The sequence below is a fragment of the Podarcis erhardii genome (genome assembly GCF_964252035.2).
Source record: "Podarcis erhardii genome assembly, chromosome: 1".
Taxonomy (NCBI): domain Eukaryota; kingdom Metazoa; phylum Chordata; class Lepidosauria; order Squamata; family Lacertidae; genus Podarcis; species Podarcis erhardii.
In genome coordinates, this window is record NC_138497.1 from 58,935,521 (window position 1) to 58,961,029 (window position 25,509).

Here is a 25,509-nt window from a genome sequence, read left to right on the forward strand (position 1 = left end):
CTCCATAGGTGCAATTGCATGTGGCCTAATTCATTGTTAAATGGGACTTTGCATTTAAGCTTGTAAGTTACCATTTAAGCTTGTGTATAAAATAAATTTATGCAGAAGTAAACATCTAATGGCGTTTTCCTATTTCATGCCTAGTTTTGAGCATTGGCGAGGGTGGATTCTGGGAAGGCACCACTCGAGGTCATGTTGGATGGTTTCCTGCAGAATGTGTTGAGGAAGTGCAGTGTAAACCAAATGAAAGCAAACCAGGTAAGATGGTGATATTCCGTTGTAACCCATGTCAAATGATATAAAATGCCTATTATTTTTCCATGTTCATTCCTCTCCCCCCATAATTAATTGAAGATAAGAGTGTGTCTCAAACTGGTTGCTTAGCCCTCAGGAAGGAGTAGCTATTTTTTAAAAGAAAGATACAGCTATAAATTTGGGTTGGGTTCCCCCACCCCGTACTAATATGTGAAAGCAAAGGTTTGGTTAAACATCTACAACAGAAGTAATAAAATGTGTGATTTTTTCTGTGGTATAATACTCGTATGTATCTTTTGCTGGGTATTTGATACATGCACTATGTAAAGGGTTCTGTCCAAATTGATGTACCTTTTGTTCTATTGATTTAAATTGGAGAGAATTATGTAACTCTATAATTGCATCACTTTGGCTGTGTTGTGGCCAGTATAATGATGTTAGTTGGTGTAGTGAAAATGAGCCTTAAACTGAGTTTGACATATTTACTTGCCTACAAATGACAGAGAATTTGGAATGCATCCTTGAATTTATAGAATTTTGTATAAGGAGTAAATGTTTTAATATTGTTAAAATGTTCTTTGTTGCTGTTTGTTTTGGCTTTTAGGTTGTTGTTTAAAAAAGAATGCCCTTTGCCCTCCAAATATGTCACAGGTACTTCGCAATTGGGATTGTGCTTACTCTACATTCGTATTTCCCACATATTGTAAATAATGGTATTTTGCTTTGATGCTTGTTCTAATGTTAAACAGAAGAAGTTGTTAGTGGATATAGGAATTATTATTTTTTATTTTAAGAAACAAACTGAGACTTGGAATAAGTCCTAAATGAGACGGAATTATGAAAAATGCATCAGATGTGGATTAAAAGTAGCCTATGATTAAAGTTAATCACATGGCTGTTATTTGTTTTCTGCTTTGGAAGAAAATGCAAGGTCAGGTAATTGTTTTCAAGCAATCTGTCAGTATTACCTTGGACTAAATCTATTAAAGAAACCTGGAAAATAAATTAGGAGGAACAGTGAAGGAACTAGTGATTAAATACCACCTTCTGGGGCTATTAAAAGGATGTCAGCTGAGAAGCTTCAAAAACCTCCATAAATTATGAGAATTCACACTAAGGTCTCTGCAGTGTATAAAAGCTTCTACATTGTTTGAATGTACTCTGAGAGTTTCAGATAACATTACAGAATTCAGCATTTCTCTAGCACAATAATTCATTATCTCACCTAGATCATTATTTAAATAGAGCCCAGCATCTTTCCTTTAGAAGAATAATAAAATATTTTCTAGCTAAATATGTGTAGCTATCGAGTTACATATAAGTCAAAAACATGGTGCAGGTCCTGATGTTACATAGCCCTCCAAGAGTTATGTGGATACAACACTGGTTTCCTAAGGTGTAGCCTTTCCCATCACTTCTTTTTGAACCTTAACTGAAATAGGACTTGGCTGAATGCCCAGATGCTCCCACAAACTGCTACTGGGATCCTCTAGAAAACTAGGTGTTATAGAGAAGGGGTCCAGTCTAGTCTTATTCAGTACATCTGTGTGAAGGGTTTTGGCTTTGGTATGAACTAATGTTCAGCCACATTGAATTTCCACATATAGGCTGAAGTGTGGTGCAGGCCAGACGTGGGCTTGTCACAGCAGTGAGAATTACAAATGGAACCTGCTGGGGCTATTGAAGTTCTTTTAAATTGCTACAAATGGTTCACGTCACCTGAGCAGAAACCTCCAAATTGCCATTTAAGCAAAATTAACAACACTAAGGAATGTGAACTAGTACTGGCAATGATAGGAACAGTTGTAAGATGTTTTCTTTAGTCACCTCTATTGTTTTTGAGGGAAAGGTACAATATTGCTTTGGTTCAGTAAATTATCCCTCTTTCTGTCCTACAGAAATATTGTAGACTAACTTGTCATGCGCATACAGACGCATTCTGCGTACAACCATTGCTTCAGCAGTAAATACCTTCCTTTGGGAGCAAGTGATGCTGTGTCATACGTTTTAGAAGTATTTTGTATAAACTGCTCCATAGTGTGAAATGCTTGAATAGGATGAAACTATCCATACTTACAGACTTGTGATAAGCACCAGCCAAATAACATCTGTATGGTGCATAAGTAGATGCACTAAGGACCTGCATAAAACTTCCTTTGTTGTGGCTATATACAGTCACTTAACTACATATATATTTCCATGTGGCCATAATTAATACTTATGATTCATGCAACACTGTGAGCTTTGAGAACACAGTTATCCTAGAGCCACAAATATGCTGCTTTGTTTAAGAGATTCAGCAACAAGCATGACAGATTTTCTTATACCTACCCGTCTGTACTCTTCACATCTGTAGACAATTATTTAAGTATGATTTCAAAACTTCCATGTCAAAATCTTTACAGAAACTGACAACAGGGAAAAGAGATGGGGATATAGAGAAGTCAAAATCTTACCATACTCGTAGTGGCGTCTGATATGAGGATGCACCATGCTGCAGCACTACGGAGACTGTGTACAGTATTAAGAACTTGGAAGGGATCCTGAGGGTAATCTGGTCCAACCCCCTTCATTGCAAGAATCTGAACTAAAGCATGGTATAGTGGTAGTCGTTCATCATCCAGTGTGGATTGGGCTACATAACTAATAAATAATAATAATAATAATAATAATAATAATAATAATAATAATAATAATTTATTTCTATCCCGCCCATCTGGCTGGGTTTCCCTAGCCACTCTGGGCAGCTCAGGAGTTACAGTTCTTAGTTAAATTGCTCTCTGTAATCAGAGGGCATCTCAGATGAGTTACGCTTATATAGCATAATTGTAAAACAAATTACATCTACCTTAAAGAAAAAACACAGAAGTTAGAAATTCACATTGTTTGGTCTGCAACTGAATCTCGTTAATTCATTGTACCTCTGGGCTCTGTTCCCAGTGGCAATCCTGCTGCTTCATATTTCAGTGGTTTTGCCAAGGAAGGATAGGAATGGGTAAGAAAAATTTCTCCCTTACCCTGGCAGACAGCGACGTCTCATTTTTTCCTTTTAGCTGAGTGCCAAAAGTCTAGATGGGAGATGCTAAACCCTACACTTGTGGGGATATAGACCTTCAAAAACCTTGTGCAGCTGAGGAAAATGCCATGTGGCACAGCACTGAAAAAGCAGGACCAGTAACTTCACTTTAGGGAAAGCAACTTGATGAATTTAAGAGTCTCATCCTGAAGCTTTCCACACTAAGATGTTCAAGGTAAAGTTTGATAAATGACTAAAGTTTAGCTGAGGATCAGATGACAAATCAAACCTACCTGCCTTTGTTGGGATGATTTACATCAGGCTTCCTCAACCTCGGCCCTCCAGATATTTTTGGCCTACAACTCCCATGATCCCTAGCTAGCAGGACCAGTGGTCAGGGATGATGGGAATTGTAGTTTCAAAACATCTGGAGGGCCGAGGTTGAGGAAGCCTGATTTGTAGCTTCTTTCACTAAGACATGGTTAATTAAGCCTGGGGGTTGTTGGGGGCTGCTGGGTAACAGAAACAATGCCTGGGTAACAGAAACAGAGTTGAATGCCTCTGATAGTGGCACAATAAACGATTTTCTCTCTGGAACTCTTTGGAGTAGTGTGTAACAGCTGTTCCACTGCAGTAGAGGAAAGTGTGCTCACTGGCTCCATGGAGGGAAAGGAACACAAGAGTTAGGAGATGCCCATCTAGATCAGGAAAACATACAGGGAGACAGAATTTAGCTCCCCTCCCCAAACACCAATACTATGGGCAAATTATCAAAACTTTGCAGCTGCATTGTTGTTGTTTAGTCATTTAGTCGTGTCCAACTCTTCGTGACCCCATGGACCAGAGCAAGCCAGGCACTCCTGTCTTCCACTGCCTCCCGCAGTTTGGTCAAACTCATGCTGGTACCTTCGAGAACACTGTGCAACCATCTTGTCCTCTGTCTTCCCATTCTCCTTGTGCCCTCCATCTTTCCCAACATCAGGGTCTTTTCCAGGGAGTCATCTCTTCTCATGAGGTGGCCAAAGTATTGGAGCCTCAGCTTCAGGATCTGAGCTGCATTGTAGTAACTTAGAGGGGGGGAAAGGCTGGGAGATCAAATCACTTACTTCTCACATAATAATTTGGTCCTTCTATATCAGTTAAGTCGAAATTTAAGCAGAAGAATATTTAGAACCAAGCCAAAATACCTCAGAAGATTCCCCTCCCTCCATGCCCTAGATAAAGAGGATCATTTATTCAAATATGTATTCAAATTTATTCAAATACCAATTGTAATGGCCACCATTTTTGCCCCATGGCCTTGGGCCCAGGGTATGTTAGATCCAGGGCAGTGTAGAGGATGCATATTAGTAGACAGACAACAGAAAATGTAGGTGTGTATAGGATTTCAATCTAAGTCTCCTTATTGTCTTTAAGGCATTCAGGGGCACCAGCTGCTGTTCCCTGTTTAAGTGTCCTCTCCAATTTTCCAATATGCTGTACATTAGCAGCCTGTGCATTACATAGCAGCTATTCCTATACTTAAAACAACAGAGTCCTTCTTAAATTTATTGTTTCACAAGATTTTGTAGGCCATAGTCTGCTGCATCAAATGCTTAGCAGGAACAATTAGAAATGCATTATTTTCCCCAAACAGTTCAGTTTTGTAGATGATCACTAGGTGGCATTGTTTATGTACAAAACAGAAGCATGTCAATACTAGGTGGTTCCTCTTAGAAGCATTCTTAGATTTTTCCATGTATACATAAAAAGCAGTGGTAACTGATCTAAAATGTTTTAACAGAACTGAATTAGTCATTCTTTTAAAGTAAATGTTGGCAACTGGGGGTAGAGAGAGACAATGCTGTAATAACTGAAGCTGCATCTATATGGAGCTATGAAAACTGCTGTGTTTCATATATATTTTTGTTCTCCAATACAGAGTATCCTTAAGGTTTTTAGAGGCATATGGTTGTGGGGAAATATGGAACCAATAGCATAATTCTCACTGAGGCAACTGTACCACTTCAGGCTGTAGGTGGGACCCACATACAAGAATGTCCCGTTCCCCCCCCCCCACAAAAAAAAACAAAATTCACACAGCACCTGCCCTGGATTTCAGTGAGTTTCTAGGCTGTATTGAAAGTGGTTTTTCATTTCTAAAACTCTGCAATGGACTAATACCTGAATATTTTCAGTATTGTCCTTTTGCTTTGTTGAAATATGCAGTAGAAATGTTGTAGCTGAGTACTCTTATTGTATGTTTACTATTGCATGCACAAACATACATGTACTGTTTAATTCTGTATGGTGTTTAATTGTGTATGGGTGGGAGAACACAGAAGGAGAGAGGAGCACATTGTTCCCTTGATTGATCTGTAGTAAGACCCAATCACTAAAAGTAAGAGAAATTTATACTTCTTTATGAACAAGGAAAGCGGGAGTTAGGGCTGATGGGTGGGTGGATTTTGAAGATAGAGCTTTGAGCACAAGTCCCACCCAACCTTGTTAGCTCAAGATCTTTACTATTTTTTTGAGCTATACCTGGTATTCTTCTACAGCGGTACCTCGGGTTACATACACTTCAGGTTACAGACTCCGCTAACCCAGGAATAGTACCTTGGGTTAAGAACTTAGCTACAGGATGAGAACAGAAATCATGCTCCAGCAGTGCGGTGGCAGCGGGAGACCCCATAAGCTAAAGAACAGTTTCAGGTTCTTTAGCTGGGCATGTTTAGCCTGTAGAAGAGGAGGTTAAGGGGTGATATGATAGCCATGTTCAAATATATAAAAGGATGTCACATAGAGGAGGGAGAAAGGTTGTTTTCTGGTGCTCCAGAGAAGCGGACACGGAGCAATGGTTCCAAACTACAAGAAAAAAGATTCCACCTAAACATTAGGAAGAACTTCCTGACAGTAAGAGCTGTTCGACAGTGGAATTTGCTGCCAAGGAGTGTGGTGGAGTCTCCTTCTTTGGAGGTCTTTAAGCAGAGGCTTGACAACCATATGTCAGGAGTGCTCTGATGGTGTTTCCTGCTTGGCAGGGGGTTGGACTCGATGGCCCTTGTGGTCTCTTCCAACTCTATGATTCTATGATTCTATGATTCTAGGTTAAGAACAGAACTCCGGAACAAATTAAGTACTTAACCCAAGGTACCACTGTATTTCAAATTTTGTGTGTTTTCTGGTTGTTAAAAAAATACTTCAATAAGCATTTTGAATCACTGAAACGTCTTATTATAACTGATCTTTTTTTAAAAAAACTTGAACAATCTGCATTCAGCTGAATCAGTTTAGTTTGCCCTTTGCTACAGTAGGCTGTGGGAACATAAGTTATTTCTCTGTATTGTGTTGAGTAAATATAGTTACATAAGAATAGCTGAACAGAATGTATGGATTTTTTTGTTGGTGGTGGTTTTGCAGCACTGCATTTAATTTCATATAAGATTAATGTACCCAGGTGTTTAAACATCCAAATAGGTTTTGGACAGATCAGGAGAGCTGTGTCTTATTTATGGTTGCTTCCTTAGTGATAGAACAGCCTTGGCATGTGGAAATAGAGCAAAGCTAAATAGAGCAATCTGCCCTGATTTCAAAGCATTCCTCTAATTTATAACTGTGATTGAACTAATGTTGAAATAAATTGCTTCATCTATTTTCCCCATGTGCTCTCTCGCTCTCTCTCTCTTACACACACCCATCGTGTTTTGGGAGCAGGGATTTAGGTTACCAACTTTGAGAAGGGCAGGTTCCGGATAATTGCTGGTTGTATAAACTGTTGTCTTTCTGCTCTGATTAGACAAGGGAGAAGAGACCTTTTAAAAGCCAGTCACTACAGTGACAAACCCAGTCATTAAACCCAGAGAATGCTGCCAGGAATCTTGAAGCCTTGGGAAAAGACATCTCATAGCAACTCAGTTTAGGGCTTGGGTCAACCAAAGGTCAATGAAGTCATCAATAGCCAAGCTATTGGCACCAACTCTTAGCTGTTGTTGTTGTTTAGTCGTTTAGTTGTGTCCGACTCTTCGTGACCCCATGGACCAGAGCATGCCAGGCACTTCTGTCTTCCACTGCCTCCCGCAGTTTAGTCAAACTCATGCTGGTAGCTTCGAAGACACTATCCAACCATCTCATCCTCTGTCATCCCCTTCTCCTTGTGCCCTCAATCTTTCCCAACATCAGGGTCTTTTCCAGGGAGTCTTCTCTTCTCATGAGGTGGCCAAAGTATTGGAGCCTCAGCTTCACGATCTGTCCTTCTAGAGAGCACTCAGGGCTGATTTCCTTAAGAATGGAGAGGTTTGATCTTCTTGCAGTCCATGGGACTCTCAAGAGTCTCCTCCAACACCATAATTCAAAAGCATCAATTCTTCGGCGATCAGTATTCTTTATGGTCCAGCTCTCATTTCCATACATCACTACTGGGAAAACCATCGCTTTAACTATACGGACCTTTGTTGGCAAGGTGATGTCTCTGCTTTTTAAGATGCTGTCTAGGTTTGTCATTGCTTTTCTCCCAAGAAGCAGGCGTCTTTTAATTTTGTGACTGCTGTCACCATCAGCAGTGATCACTCTTAGCTACTTCAGGACATTTCAGAAGCCAACTGGATTCAGCTGCATTCACCACTTGCTTTTGGAGGTTTATCTTAAGTAGACCCCTCTCCCGTCTCTGTGAAGGTTTTCATCTTAGTGATAATATAACAATAACCTGTTCCTTTAGCAGGTGATGACCATTCCTTGGTTAAGATATGTGAAAGAACAGACAACATTTTTAGGTGAAAGTGGCCATTCTGAAAGCTGTTCAGTCCAAATATATTTGGTCTCTCCCCGGTCAAGCTGTGAGGGTCAAACTGCTTGTGATGTTGATGACATGTTCAATTCAGCTGCTTTTATTCTGAAGAAAAAAGCAGGCAATGTGAAATATGTTCCTGATCCAAATAAGAATGATCCCAAGCTTCTTTCTAAGAAGTTCTGTTGAACTTAATGGACTGATGAAGAAATAGGTCAAGGAAGATGCCTTGTGTCAGGCTCCCCAGTGAAATGTAGAAGTTCCTCTTGCACCTTTAAATCTGCCACTGAATAGGGAAGTGCTTTCCTGCTCCAAATCACCCCCTCCCGGCTGCTTTTTCCCCTCACGGTTTTCCTTAGTTATTTTTTTGTTTTGAGATTTTGTTTCCTTTGTTCTTTGGTTTTGCCTTCCTCTTACTGTTTCTAGGTGTCCCCTCTCTGCTCTGCTAGTGCAACCTGCTGGTCACTTCATACCCCTTCCTCTCCCACTCAGCAACTCCCCCTCCCATACTGTTATCCCACCACCTAGTTCTCTCTCTCTCTCTCTCTCTCTCTCTCTCTCTCTCTCTCACACACACACACACACACACACAGAGAGAGAGAGAGAGCGCGCGCACACCTTCTTGCCAGGCACAGTGAAGCTGCCTCAGCACCATTGGCTTATCTCCTCATGAGTGAGGATGGTGGCCAGTGAACCTTCAGCTGTGGCCTTTGGCTGTAGCATCTGCACAGTGGCATGCAAGGCAAAGGAAATGCTTGCCCCAACTGTAGAGTGAGGGTGTGTGTGTATGTAAAGGTTACAGGGACAAATTGTGGAGAAATGACCTATTGAGGGACCTTCCACCCAAAGGCTGCTTCAGATGAGAGGCATAAGGGAAACTCATAGAGCAAAACCCCTGCAGTTTTCCAGATTTCCAGAATTGAAAACTGATTTTAGCATGGAAATAGGCACTATATTTTGCTTGATTTTCAGAAGTGACCTTTACATCGCATGAAAGCTCAAATATAATGCAGAAATTAGCAGTCAGGGAAACTTTGGGAAAACTGAAATAACTGTGTGAATGCAGCCTTAATCTTTGAATCTTTTAAAATATGCAGATAGTGACAGGCATAAGCTGGTACCTTCTGATTCCCTGTGCTCCCAGTGAATTGGGTCCAGAGGGAGAGGACAAATGAATGGTGCCTGGTGAAAAGGAGTGGGCCCCACTGAGTGTATCCTTCCCAAAGGCCCTACAAAACCTGGAAAATCCACTTGTTACAGCACTTGAAAACCCCTGCTATATTTTCATGGTTTCTGGGGGCAAAGATCTGTGTCTTCCTATAGACTGAAGCATTTGGGCTACTTGATTCACAGTCAGTTGCAGAGCTGACTAGATTCCAAAACTTTCTAGAAGGTATAGCCATTAACCTTCTGCATGGCTCACCTGTAGGTTGGCTGATGTGAACTGCATGTTGACATGGGTAGTGGATACAGGTGCATCTAATTTGTTGCTGTCAGAATAGCACAATCTTGAGACGGTTACTGCAGCAGACAAATTGTTGCATCTGCAATACATTGGCCCAGTATTACATCTGCATTTCATGCAAAGAGCTATTTTATTTCTTATTGGAGGTCTTGGCTTTTTTTGGCATTATTATGGAATGTTTCAAATGCATCTGTGATTGGAAGACATGTAACACTAACCATAGGAGCACTGCTGGAAACAGTTTGTTTCAGGTGTAGCACTTAGAATGCCTGAACATGAACATCACCATTATATTGCAACGTCTCATATTAATTCATTTATGCATGCCACACCCTTTTCCCTTACGTAACTCAAAGACAGCTTGCCGATAAAAACAAGAATCACTAAAAACAAAGGGGGAAATAGGAAAAAACAACCATGAAAAAACAATTAAACATTAATAGAATTAAAACTATATCCGTATATAAACTCTGTTTAAAACGTACAAATAATTACAATAAAAACAGCATGGCACCAGTCCTTTCATTAAAAGCAGTCTATTCCCCAAAGCCTGTTAAAACAAAAAAGTCTTCACTTGCCTATAGTCAATAGCCTAGTATGTGGGTGGATGTGACTCTGCCATGATAGTAGTGATCCATAGCAAGATGGTACAGGAATCACTTGCCACATGTATACTTTTGACAAGTGAAAAATGTATGTTCTGCCTCAGATGACAGTTAGGTTGTATCCAAACAAAACCGAGGTGATAATGGCCCTGTGTGATCTGTCTTGGAGTAGAGGAAAGGCATCTGTTGTGAGCGGTTTGCCTGAGGACAGAATAATTTCACATTCAGAAATATGGGAGGTGGGGTAGTTTCATCTGAGAGAGCAAGTTATTTGTATTTGGGCTTTGTTGGGTATGACAAGGTGATGTGGTTCTTCATTTGTGAATCAATATAAAATTATCAACATCTTCATTTGCTTCTCTCTCTCTGTTTGTGTGTCTATCAATATGTGTGTGTTTTCGTGTTTTTGTTCCTTTTGGTCAGATGCACAGAAACATGACATGCCAAAATTTCTTGCTTTGCTTAAAGTATTGTGTGGTGGCATTGCCTGGGAACATTTTCCATCAGTTCTGTTTTGTAAAAAGTATGTGACCGTAATTCATGTCCCTGTAATTGCCATGAATGTTCAAAAGATAAAGTGGAAGCAGAACATAGCAACATGACTACTGACAGAAATGGGCAATTGAGTGCTTATTATTGCACTGCCCCTCCCTGTGAATCCCTAGGATCTCCAGAGCCCCAGGGTTCTCTCATTTTACTCGCACAGCCCTGGGTGTTCTTGTCATCATCAATCCTGTTTGTTGTATGTTTCACTTTTGCAGCCATGTACTCCTGATTACAGCCCCACAGTTTACTGTAAAGTAGTTTCCCTGCCTCATAAAATTCCTTCTCATCTAATTTAAGCTCATCACTGGAGTTTTCTTGGCCCCTAAATCTTCCTCACCCACTCCTCTTTTTATTTTCTTTCCATGGCAATGCCTGCCATTTCTGTTCCTCCACACCTCCCTCTTATCTCCCTCTTATCTTCTTCCCCATTTACTTTCTCCTTCTCTTTCTTCCATTTCCCCTTCCTTTCCTCTACTCCTCTCTCTCTCTCTCTTTCTCTCTCTCTCTCTCTCTCCCTCTCCAATTGTGTTGCTGGCTTGCCTTCCTACTTCAGGCCTATCATGACCACTTCCCAGTTAGGATGCAAGATTGAAGGAGCAGCAGGCAGGTTGTTGTGACCTGTCTGCCGAAACCTACCCAGCACCCCTCAGTTCAGTTTGCCCCAAATTCAGTATGTAGCCAGAAACACTTGTACACCATGGGAGGAATTCACTGTCACAATATTATCATAGTTCAGTCAGGACAAGCGTTTTTGCTACCCAGATGGAACATTCTCCACTTTCTTCCCCCATGCACTGTTCTGGAGATTCTCCCAAAGTGCATAGAGCAGATTGGGAGGAAAGCTGTAGTGGGACTCATTGTGTTGACTACTGTTTTGTTGAATCTGGACCTTGATTACAAAAAATGTGGGCTCATCCCTAGCAATGCTCCAAAGGTAAATAGACTGAAGCCTTTTTGTGCTTCTCTTCCTTAGCCCTCAAACAAAGCAAACCCTATTGCTAAAGAAACAAAGCTAGTGGTGGAAATATTACACCATTTCCCAAATACATCCTGAATCATACTCTTCATGATCTAGCAAAGTCTAGGAAGGGAAGTTTCATCAGTGTGTGTGTAATACAAGTGAATGTAGAGCAGCAGTCATTTTTCTACTACCCCCGTTAAGGCTCTTTATCAGTGGCAAATATAATGGACCATATGCCAAGGAGCAGCTGCCTTGGCCTTTGTGGCCCTCGTGGGACTTGAATGATTTCCATATATCCTTAACAGCATCATGAATTGGTGCTTGGCCCCATGCCCTCCCCAAGGAGCAGAGAAATACAACCCATGTGTGTTCCAACTGATTCTAGCAGCATAGCTCTTTAGGGATTCCCCACTTCCCTCCCTCCCCAAGGATGAAACAATATGGTCTTTCAGTTGAAGTATCTTCTCAGCGTTATTCTTGGCTTATTGTCTAGGATTATGTTCAGGTCATTAGCATGCAAGTTTTTGACGCACTAAATATAATCATGTGTTATGTAATGTCTGATTCCGTCCTTACAGAAACAGTAACCCCAACAAGTTGATAGTTATTAAGTGTGTCTTCACGGCTACTTTTATATATTTCCTTTATATTTCCACTGATCTGCATTCATTAATTGTATAGCTGGAACGACGCAGGCTTTGAAACAAAAAAGACTACTTTTAAATTATTAAGAGGAATCCCTGTACTAGCACAGATTTGGCAATGTTATTATTTTGACCCCCCCCCCTTCCTCTTATGTCCAGCATGGGCAACAAAGACGAGTGTGTGGTGCAGTATGGCCTAGTTACACCTATCTTTTTAATCATAGAATTGTAGAGTTGGAAGGGACCCTGAGGATCATCTAGTCCACCCCCTGCAATGCAACCTTATCCCTTATAGGGACCAAACCTGCAACATTGGCGTTTTCAGCACTATGCTCTAAGCCAGTGTTTCCCAACCTTGGGCCTCCAGCTGTTTTTGGCCTACAACTCCCATCATCCCTAGCTAGCAAGACCAGTGGTCAGGGATGATGGGAATTGTAGTTCAAAAACAGCTGGAGGCCCAAGGTTGGGAAACACTGCTCTAAGCAACTGAGTTATCTGTGCCACATCTTCAATGGGTGGAATTCATTGTTGCATTAATAGTGTAATTTTGTCAGCACAAACATTTCTGCTTTGCCAACAGAACAATCTCCACTCTCCTCCCTCTGCATGCTGTTCCAGGGGTTCTTCTGACAGCCCAGAGCTGATTTTTGGGGGGTGCAGAAGGGGACACTCAGGGGAAGGGGAAGGGAAGAAGAGGGGGAATAATTTTGTTGTGCTAGCAAGTCTTGTTCTACTAGCTCCCACTGGTGTGACTATTTAGTTGAATCTGATTCAATATACCTATCTCCTTTTCTATTTCTGTCATTAAGGCATGACAAATATTATATTTTTAATAAGGATTTAAGAATGGTATTTTGGCAACATGTGGCATACCCACCAACATTTCCCCTCTAAAAAAGGGGATGTCCTATTTCATACCCTCCAACTTTTCTCTGATGAAAATAGGGACACCCTAAGCGCAGAGCTTTCCAAACTTTTCATGTCAGTGACATACTTTTTAGACATGCATCATTCTGTGAAACAGTAATTCAGTTTTACTACCAGCCCTGGAAGGAGCATGGGGAACATTCTCGCAACACACCAACACGCTGCAGCTGACACACTAATGTGTTGTGACACAGTTTAGAAAGCTCTGTCCTAAGGAAAAGCAGGACATTCTGAGATCAAATCAGAAACCAGGACTGTAAATCTGGGACTGTCCCTGGAAAATAAGGATACTTGAAGGGTCTGTATGTGGTAGGTAAAATGCAGAAGATTACAACCTAGAAAAACACAATTACTAGGAAGCAAGCCCTAGGGAAACAGTAGAGCTCAGTGTGGTGTAGTGGTTAGAGCGGTGGACTCGTAATCTGGTGAACCGGGTTCGCTTCCCCGCTCTTCCACATGCAGCTGCTGGGTGACCTTGGGCCAGTCACACTTCTCTGAAGTCTCTCAGCCCCACTCAGCTTACAGAGTGTTTGTTGTGGAGGAGGAAGGGAAAGGAGAATGTTAGCTGCTTTGAGACTCCTTCAGGTAGTGATAAAGCGGGATATCAAATCCAAACTCTTCTTCTTCTTCTCCTTAGAGATGCTGGTCAGTCTGCAGCTGCTGGACCATTCAGAGTCTTTCTTCCTTTCTTCCTTTCTTCCTTTCTTCCTTTCTTTCTTCCTTTCTTTCTTTCTTTCTTTCTTTCTTTCTTTCTTTCTTTCTTAACTCAGATGGGACCTATGTACTCACATGCTGATTCCTGCTGTTCTTATATCCAGTAATTTCCTGACATGCAAACTCAGAGGCTAAGATCACATTTACAGGTTTAACTGTCTCCCTCTGTGTTCTCTAGTTCCCATGACTACTACTGCAATTCCCAGCATTTATTGCTGTTAGAGGCCTTGTTGATCTTGTCGTTGTTGATAATAAAATGCCTAGAATTGCTCGGTTCTATACAAAAGTGGGAAATAACACACATTTTGCCCTCAGGTTTATAGTCTAAAGATAAAGACACGATCTGTTACAGAGGAAAGGACAGTAGTAGAAGAAACAGTCTGGGAAAGCCAGGGTAATATCTGTCACAACAGGCCAGTGGAAAGGTTTCTTTCTACCTCTGTGTTCCATGCTGAGTTACTGGCTGCTAAGAGAAGATCTAGGTGGCAGTCGAGTCAGTTACACTGATGGACAGGACCCTACTTCAATTCTCATTCTGTTTGCTTAGCTGCAGAGAAAAGGGCAAACTGCAATATTGAGGAAGTGATTTGGATGAGTAAAAAATGTCTTGAAGAGAGTTGATCTCTCTTCTCCAGCACCACAGTCCCAACTTAAATTGGAGGGGGAGGGGAAAGCAGCTGCATTTAGGCTGCAGTTCTACCTATGTGTAGGGCCAACTGAACTAAATGGGACTAACTTTTGAGTAGATGTGCATTGCAGGACTAGCCAGTGTGGTTCCCTCCAGATGTTGCTGGACTACAGCTCCTATCACCCCTGACAACTGTGCATGATGGCTGGGGCTGATTAAAATAGACTTTGCATGTGAAAGTGTTGATTTACTGCAACCCACTGTATAAATGTATATGTCACTATTTTGCTTGTTTAAACTATATTTGATAAAACATTATCAGCATATATTTCATTTATCCATATTTTCTGCCGATCGGTTTTTTCTTAATTCCTTTACTCCCCTGATAACAAAAGTCTCTTTTATCAATGGATTGTTATATTTCATGAAGGATACTGTTTTTACTGAAGAATGAGCAAAAGCTTTGTTCCGTCATTTACAGAGGCTTTCTGAATAGATCTGCTAGTTTTTAAAATTTGCAAGTAAGTAATGGATCTTATAAGGATTTCATTAGATTCTGTATGAGCACTTGTTGTGACATGAAAAGCAGATGGTAGTGAAAATAATTATACTAGTGGGTGAGATACTTCTGTGATAATTTATGCTAGTACAGTCCTGCAAACTTCAGTTGGACTACACTAGTTTAAGCTGTCACTAGATAATATCACCATGGGGATAGCCCTCCATCTTTAGTTTATATGTAAAATGTTGTAGCAAACCTTTTAGAAAAGAAAAGATTATGGAGTGTAAATGCTTCCATTCCAATGACTGGGCCACTGTTCTCCATGCCATGACAACTTCAAAACTGGACTATTGTGATGTACTCTGTGTGGGCATGCTGTTGAAGATGATTTGGGAACTTCAACTGGTCTAAAATGCAACAGCCATATTACTGGCTGGAGTTCCATTTACAACCCATAGAAAACCTGTTTTAAGACAGTGTTAAGATGTACAGAAGTGACTCTCTGGATGGTAACACCACTCTTAGAAATGTGGGGAATGGCACCCTGGGAGAGGGTTTCTCTGTGACAGCCCCTAAATTGTGGTATTCCTGCCCTAAAGAGGTGTGTCTAACATAGTTGGGAACATTTGGCCTTCCAGATATTGCTGAACTCCCAGCAGCCCCAGTAGCCTTGACAAATGACCAGCAATATCTGGAGGGCCAAAGGTTTCCCACACTTAGTGTAGCATCTTCATTGCACAGCTTTTGCCATATGCTGAAGTTGCCCCTCTTTAGCCTGGCCTTTGATAGCTCAGGGATTTTGTTCTGTGGGACCCATCTGTTTTTGCTGAATTTATACTGTTCTCTTCCAGTTGAAACAGTTTTCCTTGTTTGTAATTGTAATTGCTTTATCTGCTTTTATGATTGTATATTAATGTATCCTGCATTCAGGTTGTATATTAATGTAACCTGCATTCAGATTGTATATTAATGTAACCTGCATTCAGCTTAGATTGAATGTTGGGTGAATAGTAGTAGTAGTAGTAGTAATTCTGCCATTTATGTTAATTTCAATATATTGGTCTAGCAAAACATTTTGCTCTTTATAAACGTCTTCAGAGTTTGTACTTCTTGTTCCTTGGTTACCAATATACTAACCACACTGGTATGTTTTCCCCTTTCTACTTTCATGCTCATCTTTCCCTTACATTGATTGTGCAGAGCACTGTGATACACAGATGTAATATGGTTAAATGGATGCTTGTTTGCAGATACTGTCCTTGGGCCCAATTTTATTGTCATTTCTGTTACTGCTTAAATGGCTTCATCCATAAGTTGAAATCTATTCACTTGGAGTAAACATCTCTTTCAGAAAATCATGTGTATTGGGATGTGTTAATTTTCCCAATTTTGGGGGGGCAGATCCAGTATAGGCATTTATCTGCCTCACCTGGCTATTTAGTACCACACCTTCACTATAGAAGATCTAGATTAAAAAGAGATGAACTCATACAAATGGAGGAACCCATGGTGACAGGTAACTTGACCTTTCATTTCCTAATACTCAAATCTGTTAAATGAACATTATAGTTATACTAATGTATATATTTGGGGCAGAGATGGGGGAGCAATGAAAGAAAGAAGTCAGTGAGCTGTTGTGATGAGCATGCATTATCTATCTCCTTTATTACTTATTTCTGAATGATAATTGCCATGGTCAGTAGCAATAAGTCAAAATGCTCAAAGCGACCAGAAATGAATTTTCATGTTTTAGGAGACATTTGCAGGACAGAATTTACATTTGGGTAAACATAGAAGAATCCTGGCCATAGGAATGAGTGTTACGGGGGGGGGGGAATAGTACTATATTAAGTGCTTTTTTGAGTCACTCTTTCAGTTCTTCTAGCTGATTGCATAAAGGCAGTGCCTCAAGAGCCCTAATGAGCCTTAGTATAAGTTATCAAGCCTATTTTTTATTGTTCAAATTATATAAAATCTTAACTAGTATACTTATAGGAAACCCTCAAATGAAGGAAGTCAAGCTGCAAAATTTTGGTTTAATTTCAATTTGAGTTCAGCTGTCAGTGAAGTTATTCCTTTGGTTCTGGTTCAGGCCAATAAAGGTTTTGTAACCTATTTGCCACACTTGGCTGGTTCCATTTCATTACATGTGGGAATATTTTAATTCTATGAAATAGACTGGCATATGTGATTACACTGAGAGAAGCTCTATAACTAGAGCTCAAGAAGGTATTGTCAGCTTGGGCAATGGAGGAAAAAATAATAGGTCAAATGGACTTTGCTGGGGAAATTATAGGAATGTGGAGGCACACATGAAAGTGTGGTGAGATTGCACAAGAGTTAATTGGGAAAGGGGGTTAGATATGGCCTGCCACCATTCTGGTGTTTTGCTTTTAGGCAGAGCAAGCATATCTGAATCTGGTGTTGAATAGAAGCACTGTAGTGCTGTTCAGGAGTGGGATGTTTTTGGAAGGGATAGGTAAAGGTAAAGGGACCCCTGACCATTAGGTCCAGTCATGACCGACTCTGGGGTTGCGGCGCTCATCTCGCTTTATTGGCTGAGGGAGCCAGTGTACAGCTTCCGGGTCATGTGGCCAGCATGACTAAGCCGCTTCTGGCAAACAAGAGCAGCGCACGGAAACGCCGATTACCTTCCCTCTGGAGCGGTACCTATTTATCTACTTGCACTTTGACGTGCTTTCGAACTGCTAGGTTGGCAGGAGCAGGGACCAAGAAATGGGAGCTCACCCCATCATGGGGATTTGAACCGCCGCCCTTCTGATCAGCAAGTCCTAGGCTCTGTGGTTTAACCCACAGCGCCACCCGCGTCCCTCTTTGGAAGGGATAAGGAGGGATAAAACACAACTTTTCATTCCCATGCTCCTGAAGCCTTAACATACTTTGTTATGAAGTGCTAAAATGCACATGTTTACCCTGTCCTTTGACACCTGAGATATATATTTTAAAACACACTTGATTCTAATTCTGAAATAATTATTTCTAATATTGCATTTTAAAAATTTTGTAGCCTGCCTTGAGAGCTGAGGGTGATGAGTAGGTAAGAAACTACAGTCATACCTCAGGTTGAATATGCTTCATGTTGAGCGCATTTGAGTTGCGGTCCGCAGCAACCTGGAAGTAACGGAGCGCATTACTTCCGGGTTAAGCCACTCGCGCATGTGCAGACGCTCAAAATGACGTCACGTGCATGCGCAGAAGCAGCAAAAAGCAACGCATGTGTGCACAGAGGTGCCGTTGCTAGTTACGTTTGCTTCTGGATGCGAATGGGGCTCCAGAACGGATCCTGTTCGCATCCCGAGGTACCACTGTATATATTATGGGGTGAGGAGGTTTCTAGAGAGTGTGAAGGGAGAAAAACAAGTTTTTACATCTTCTGACAATTCTGCATATGATGCAGGGAGGAGAGGAGGTTTTTTTAAAAAATGCATGAGAAGCACCCTACCAGTCCCCTCTAGGATACTATAAGCCAGGGGTGGAGATAACAGGCCAGCTTTGACAAATAGGTGGGATTGCCCACCTGGTGCCACAATTGTGTTGGATGACAATTTTCGTTTGTCCATTTGTCTTGAACTCAGTTGTAAGCACTGACAATCTGCTGCGTTAGTTTAACCTTCGGTTTGCTAGTAGAAACGAATTACTGTGTTGCAAAACGATGCATATCTAAAAAGTGTGTCACCAACATGAAAAGTGGAAAGCTCTGCCTTAAACACTTAAATCAGGTGTGGGGAACCTTTGTTTTTTTTTTTTTAATAATATTTATTCAAATTTTAAAGATTACAAAGAGAGAAAATAAAAAGAAAAAAAGAAAAATAGAAAGGGCAGAAAAAATACAAACAATTGAAAAAAACACACCAGATCAAACCTTTACATCACTTGCTTTCATTCATTTGCTTCCTTGACCTCCTCACACCTCCCATTTTTGTATTCTAATTCAGTTAGATATTTCAGCAAATCCTTTCCAGCTTTGTTTTTATCTTAATAGTTTATCTTAATATATTGTGATTTTGCATTCTCTTCTTTCACCAAATTATTTTTACTTAATCCTTTATATCTTTTCTACTAAAACCAGATAATTCTATTCCAACATCTTTCTAACATTCCTTAATTTTACAATATTTCTGGAGATAAACTTTAAATTTTTTCCAATCTTCTTCCACCGACTCTTCTCCTTGGTCTCGGATTCTGCCAGTCATCTCAGCCAGTTCCATATAGTCCATCACCTTCGTCTGCCATTCTTCCCGGGTGGGTAGATCTTGTGTTTTCCAATACTTTGCGATAAGTATTCTTGCTGCTGTTGTGGCGTACATAAAGAAAGTTCTATCCTCCTTTAGCACCAATTGGCCGACCATGCCCAAGAGAAAGGCCTCTGGTTTCTTCTGGAAGGTATATTTAAATACCTTTTTCATTTCATTATAGATCATCTCCCAAAAGGCCTTAATCTTTGGGCACGTCCACCAAAGGTGAAAGAATGTACCTTCAATCTCTTTACATTTCCAACATTTGTTATCGGGCAGATGATAAATTTTTGCAAGCTTAACTGGTGTCATGTACCACCTGTACATCATTTTCATTATATTCTCTCTTAAGGCATTACATGCCGTAAACTTCATGCCAGTGGTCCATAACTGTTCCCAGTCAGCCATCATAATGTTATGTCCAACATCTTGTGCCCATTTAATCATAGCAGATTTAACCGTTTCATCCTGTGTATTCCATTTCAACAGCAAGTTATACATTCTTGACAAATTCTTAGTTTTAGGATCTAACAATACTGTTTCCAATTTTGATTTTTCCACCTAAATCAGGTGTGGGGAACCTTTGAACCCTCAGAGGTTGCTGAACTACGACTCCCATCGTCCCTGGCCTTGGCCATGCTCACTGATGGGAGTAGTAGTCAAGCCAGGCATTGGCAAACCTGGCCCTCAGATATTTTGGGACTATAATTCCCATCATCCCTAGCTAACAGGTCAAGGATGATGGGAATTGTATTCTCAAAACATCTAGAGGGCCAAGTTTGCCTGTGCCTGCAGTTAAGCAGTATCTGGAGGGCCAGAGGTTTCCTACATCTGCTCTAATGAAAGGAATATACTTCTTTTTCTCCATCAAATATCAGAGGAAGCACTCCTATGCCCTTGTACTAAAAATATATTGGATACTATAGCTCAACTATATTACGCTGAGATACAGTCAGTGACAATGAAATTGGGTTAACTAATAAAAATGACATCCTTTGCATCTCAGCTTTTTTATATTTAAATGGCTGTAATTCAGGGCTTGGAGATCTTTTAATGCAGATCAAAGAAAACACCTCCTTTCTTGTAGTACTAGTGGATTGAAAATAACCTCATGTTCTGGAGGAAATTAACATACAGTGTTACAGCCCTGGCAAAACAAGCATATTTGGCATTTGTGGGAGGAGAAAGGATTTGCATCTGAAGTGCTTTAACTCCTAACATGCACTCATCAAGGTTATTTTTATTATGGGCGTGTTAGAGACAGGGCAAGCAGAGTGGGTTTTCAAAGCTGCTAGAGCAGATTTTGTTTGGCGTCGAGCAACCAAAATGTAGAAACGATAGCTATTAGTAACACAGTACAGCTGGGCTGAATCATTCTTTTTCCTCTCTAATGGCATGCGTAATTGCTCTAGGTTTTCAGGCGTCCTTCACCCGCACTTATTTAGATTAGTGACTGATGCATTTCCATGGAAACCTTAAATAAAAGAGGGAGAAAAATCCAATGGTACAGTGTGAAACTAGAGGGATATGGAGTCTATTGCTGAGCATACAACTTGTATAAAACAACTTGCTTTAAGGTTGTTTTGATCTCTGAAGGTCCTTGTCATAGTCAGTATCAAGATGGATTTAAAAGTTTGAAGACGTTTTTCCTTCTTTCTAAAACAGCCTTTTTTTACTTGAAAGAATTCCTATATTCACAATAGGGCTGAAAAACTCAGTTCAAGTAACTTGAAACCTAGGAAATGTGGTTTTGTATATTGATGGTGATGCAAATACACAACAAATGCAACTGAGATGGTTACATCTAGGTTAGAAATCATGGCTGAAAATTCAAGATTCAAGAAGAAAGTGCATTTTGGAGGTATTGTGTAACTTTGAAAAGTATAAGTGTATGTGTGTGTCTATGTGGTCTAAATGTGGAGAGGTGCTCTAAAAATTAGATGTAAAATTTCATACACCTCTACTGTGTATGTTTCGTATATTATTGCATTCTAATGCCAACAGCCTTAAATTAATTTACTGTCAAGTAAGCATGTATAGGATAGGACTCATAGTTCTGTATCTATTTGGTATAATTGCTTCTAATCTAAAATAAAACTATAGAATATTTTATAGGTTTAAAAATACAAAAGGGTGTGTTTTCTTTTTTAAAAAACCTGAGGGTTTTTAGAGTTTTGCACATTTATGTTTAAAATTTTTGATATCACAATTTTGGAAAGAACTGTTAATATGTTGTTTGTGGCTAGTTATGACAATCTGTTTTTGAGTGAAACATAGTTATCTAGGACACGTTAATCAACTCAGAAGTATAGGCAAGTATTCATGTTTGGTTTGTCACTTTTGAATAGATCTCAGTTGTCACATGGACCATTTTCTCCCCACCCCCAACCAGTGCTTATATTATTCACGTGAACCAATTTTTCTTTGTCTGATTTAACTTCAGAGTATTCTAGATTATAAAAGAGCAACAGTCTTACGATGTTTTTGGTTGATGAAAATCTAAAGAAAATAAATACAAAATGTGTTTGCATTTGTGACATAGTTCTATAATACTGGCAGGGTCTGAAAGTTGTTACTGAGTTTGAAGTCAACAAAAATTAGAAATCCTTGCATTGACAGCAATATATTGCACATCAGAATGTAGCTTCACAATCTTAGGAAACTACCATAATGATTGTTAAATATGTATTTATAACTAAGGATGCAATTCTATAGCACTTAACAGGCACTAAGCCTCAATGGAACTTAACTCTGAGTATATATAGGATTGCATTGTAAATGTGCAGTAAACTTTACATTTAATATACTTAATGGAAAAATTATTGAACACTAATCAGTTAAGTAGTAGCTATGTCATCATGTTAGCTATATAGTTCCTTTAAAGATTGCTTCAGACATCTTTTTTAGATTTTATACAAGGAGTGCAGCTTTGTGGCAGAATTGCTAATGAATATTCTAATGTTAGCTTTCCTAAAACAAGTTGTTTGATTAGCGTATGATACATATGATACATTTTTACTATTTTTTATACATATCTTTACAGCTTTGTAATTATAAATTCATGTTAAAGAGGCTTTTCATTTTGAGAAAACTGCTGTTCATTGTTTTTTATCCCCAATATTATGGCAAATTCTTGAATGCATAGGTGACATTTTCATTGCCTCCTGCAGGCAGTAGTGTCTCATGCTGTATCTTATTTTGAAAATAAGAGTTTAGAAGGTATTTTGACATGTAGTATAGATTGTAAGTTTGTGCTTGGAGTGGTGATGAGGGGGAGGAGCCAGTACATCTACTATTGTACTTTCTCTGATCCATGGCTTGAATATGCATTTCACAATAAATCATTTGAAGTGTTATAGATATGAGCCCCTTCCAATATTTCATATAACCAACCATATACAGTCAGTGTAGTAAAATAATGGATTCCGCCACTATTTTAAAGTATGATTAGTGGTAAAAATGAAATTTTGATTGTTGGTATCCTAATCAGACAGTAGCATTTATTGCAAATTAAGCAATGAGGAGGAAGATGTAAAATTAAAATTACCTGGTCCATACTCTGTTTTATATCTAAATAACAACCCTTCCTTGTTCTTTTCCCCTTTTATTTGCTTTGTTTGTTTTTCTCACCAGAAGACAAGACTTGGGTATCTTGTCCACTTCAGCTGGACTGTTGTCAGTGGAATAATTAAAATGTTCACTTTGAGGCATATTGGATTTGGAGATAACAGGATGCTATCAGCGTGAATTGGCCATTCACTGTGAAAGTATGACAGTTAGTAGAGTCATGGATGATATGTAAAAAATGAATGGATAGTGGGAGTTAACCTTGAATCTGCAGGCGCCATTCATTTTCATATCTGATAGATGGCATTATTCTTTTGTATAGCAACATAAAAGTTAAGTGCCATATTCAGGCACAGTTCAGTGTGCTGAAAATAAAATAAGAGATAGGTGTGTACCCCAAGGTTTATATATTGAAGTGCACTTCTGACCGACCCTTCTCAAGTATGAGCGTTTTATTTGTAGAATAGTTTTTTTCTCTAAAGTAAGCAAAGTTTCATCTGGTTTTCCGCACCAAACTTTAGGGTGCTGAAAATTGTATTGTATGCAATAAATTGCTTCAGAAGCAGAGCTAATGTGAAAATTACCAGTCAAAATAGATGCCTTCTAATGCAAATTCTCTTCTCCACCTTCTTGGGAGAAATCCTGATAGGACAGAATTCTTCTAATTAGGTGGGGTTGAACCTTGTTATCCGTATGATATCCAGAATCATGTTCTCAGATGGACTGTGTGTGCTTGAGTCATATACTGCTTCCTTTGTTCATTGCTGCGTGCGCACAGAGAATTGCTGGGTTTTCCAACATGTGAACTCACTCTGTGGTGGCATTTCATTGTGCTATTTCGTTACATAACTCATACTGAATGCTACAGCCAGCCATGGTTTCCAGCACAATGAATGCAGGTGTGATTCCATCTACATGCATTCTACATGCAGTTTGTATATATTTTCCTACATTAAAGCATGAACTTGTGAAATTCTAAGAGGACCTAAAAATTCTCACTTAATGATCTTCTGCCTCTGGATTTCTTTTTTTAAAAAAATTGTAAACTTTCTGTATATATAAATAAAAACATTTTAACAAAAAAAAACCCCTGAAATGCTAATCACACATTCTAAAACCGATTATCTATACTTGAAATACAATAAATAGTTGATTTCCAAGCCCACTATACAATGATATTGTCTTGGTGATGTTTGGGAAGCAGTTAAATGAACTATAATAAGTTGTTTTCATTTCACATTGCCTGATTAATGTCAGCCTCTCAGATGTTAATGTGCACAGCAGTGATACATGCATTTTTATGGAACTATCAATTTAAACATGATTTAATGAGACAGACTAGATAATCTCCGATTATTTTAATCTCATAAATTTCATCTTGGTTTCCCCCAAAATTAAAACCTCTACAACCATTACAAATGGTAAAAATCACCTTTATCTCTTGCGTAACACTAGTGTCTGCCATGATTAATTTTGTAGTTCTGCTGCCATTTCAAATAAGGTAAATGCCATTGTATCACTATCATGTCAGCGGTTTCGGATATTGAGGGTTATTATAAATTGGCAAAAGTTTCAAGAATACAAAATTCCATACCTTATTTGTTTTTCCTATTTGCAAACTTCTGTTCCATTTGGCCACATAACATTCATACTGCTCCATATGAAAGTTAAACTGAATGGAATATATAAGATCCAATATGTTGTGATCAAGCAGCTGTATGCACAATAGGACTTTTTCCCCTCCTGCAGCCCCCTGTGTCTTTCCCAGAGGGTTAAGGGACCCTCTGGAGCAGACTATGACGGCACAAGGAGGGCTGTCGCAGTGGGGAAAGAAGTCCTGTTGCATAAATACCATTCCGCAAATGGGTAGGCATCACTGGAAGTTGTCCAATGCATTTTGCTTTCCATGGAAACTAATTTTTCAAACTGTTTTTTTCTTTTAGTGTTTTATGTCATTTTCTGCAGTAGCAAGTGTAATCTAATTTTAATATATTAATATAATTATGGTTTTAATCTGTGGATATTAAAAGCCCCCTTTACTTAAGGCAACCAGTAAAAGAAAATACTGTATTTTTCGCTCTATAGGACGCACTTTTTCCCCTCCAAAAATTAAGGGGAAATGTGTGTGCGTCCTATGGAGCGAATGCAGGCTCCTTGGCTTCAGCGATAGCAACACAAAGCCTCCAAAGCACAGAGGGAGCGCTCCCTCCGCGCTCCGGAGGCTACGTGTTCCTTTCGCTGAAGCCTGGAGAGCAAGAGGGGTTGGTGCGCACCGACCCCTCTCACTCTCCAGGTTTCAGGGATAGCTGCCTGAAGCCTTTGGAGTGCAGCGGGACCTCGCGCTATGCTCCAAAGGCTTCGGGTTCCTTTTGCTGAAGCCGGGAGAGCAAGACTCTCCCGGCTTCAGCAGAGAGGGAGAGCTGCGCAGCGCCCCTTCAGCGAAGCGGGAGGAGAAATGGAAGGGGCTCCGTTTCTCCTGCCGCTTCGCTGAAGGGGCACTGAGCAGAGAGGGGGAGATTTTTTTTTCTTGTTCTCCCCCTCTAAAACAAGGTACGTCCCATGGTCAGGTGCGTCCTATAGAGCGAAAAATACGGGTAATTGTAAAAAAATACATTATTATAAGTCTCAAAATTCTACAGCTTATAAAATGCCACCTGA

At 39.9% G+C, this 25,509-nt stretch overlaps 1 protein-coding gene across 6 annotated transcripts in view; it reads left to right on the forward strand.

The window, feature by feature from the left end:
• The window catches only part of SHANK2 (SH3 and multiple ankyrin repeat domains 2), a 353,024-nt gene that overhangs the window by 166,809 nt on the left and 160,706 nt on the right, over positions 1 to 25,509 (forward strand). For all 6 annotated transcript variants that reach the window (XM_081833850.1, XM_081833852.1, XM_081833847.1 and 3 more), the window contains one exon: positions 145 to 258. In XM_081833850.1, coding sequence (XP_081689976.1) covers positions 145 to 258 — 114 coding nt within the window. The remainder of the gene's footprint in view (positions 1 to 144; positions 259 to 25,509) is intronic.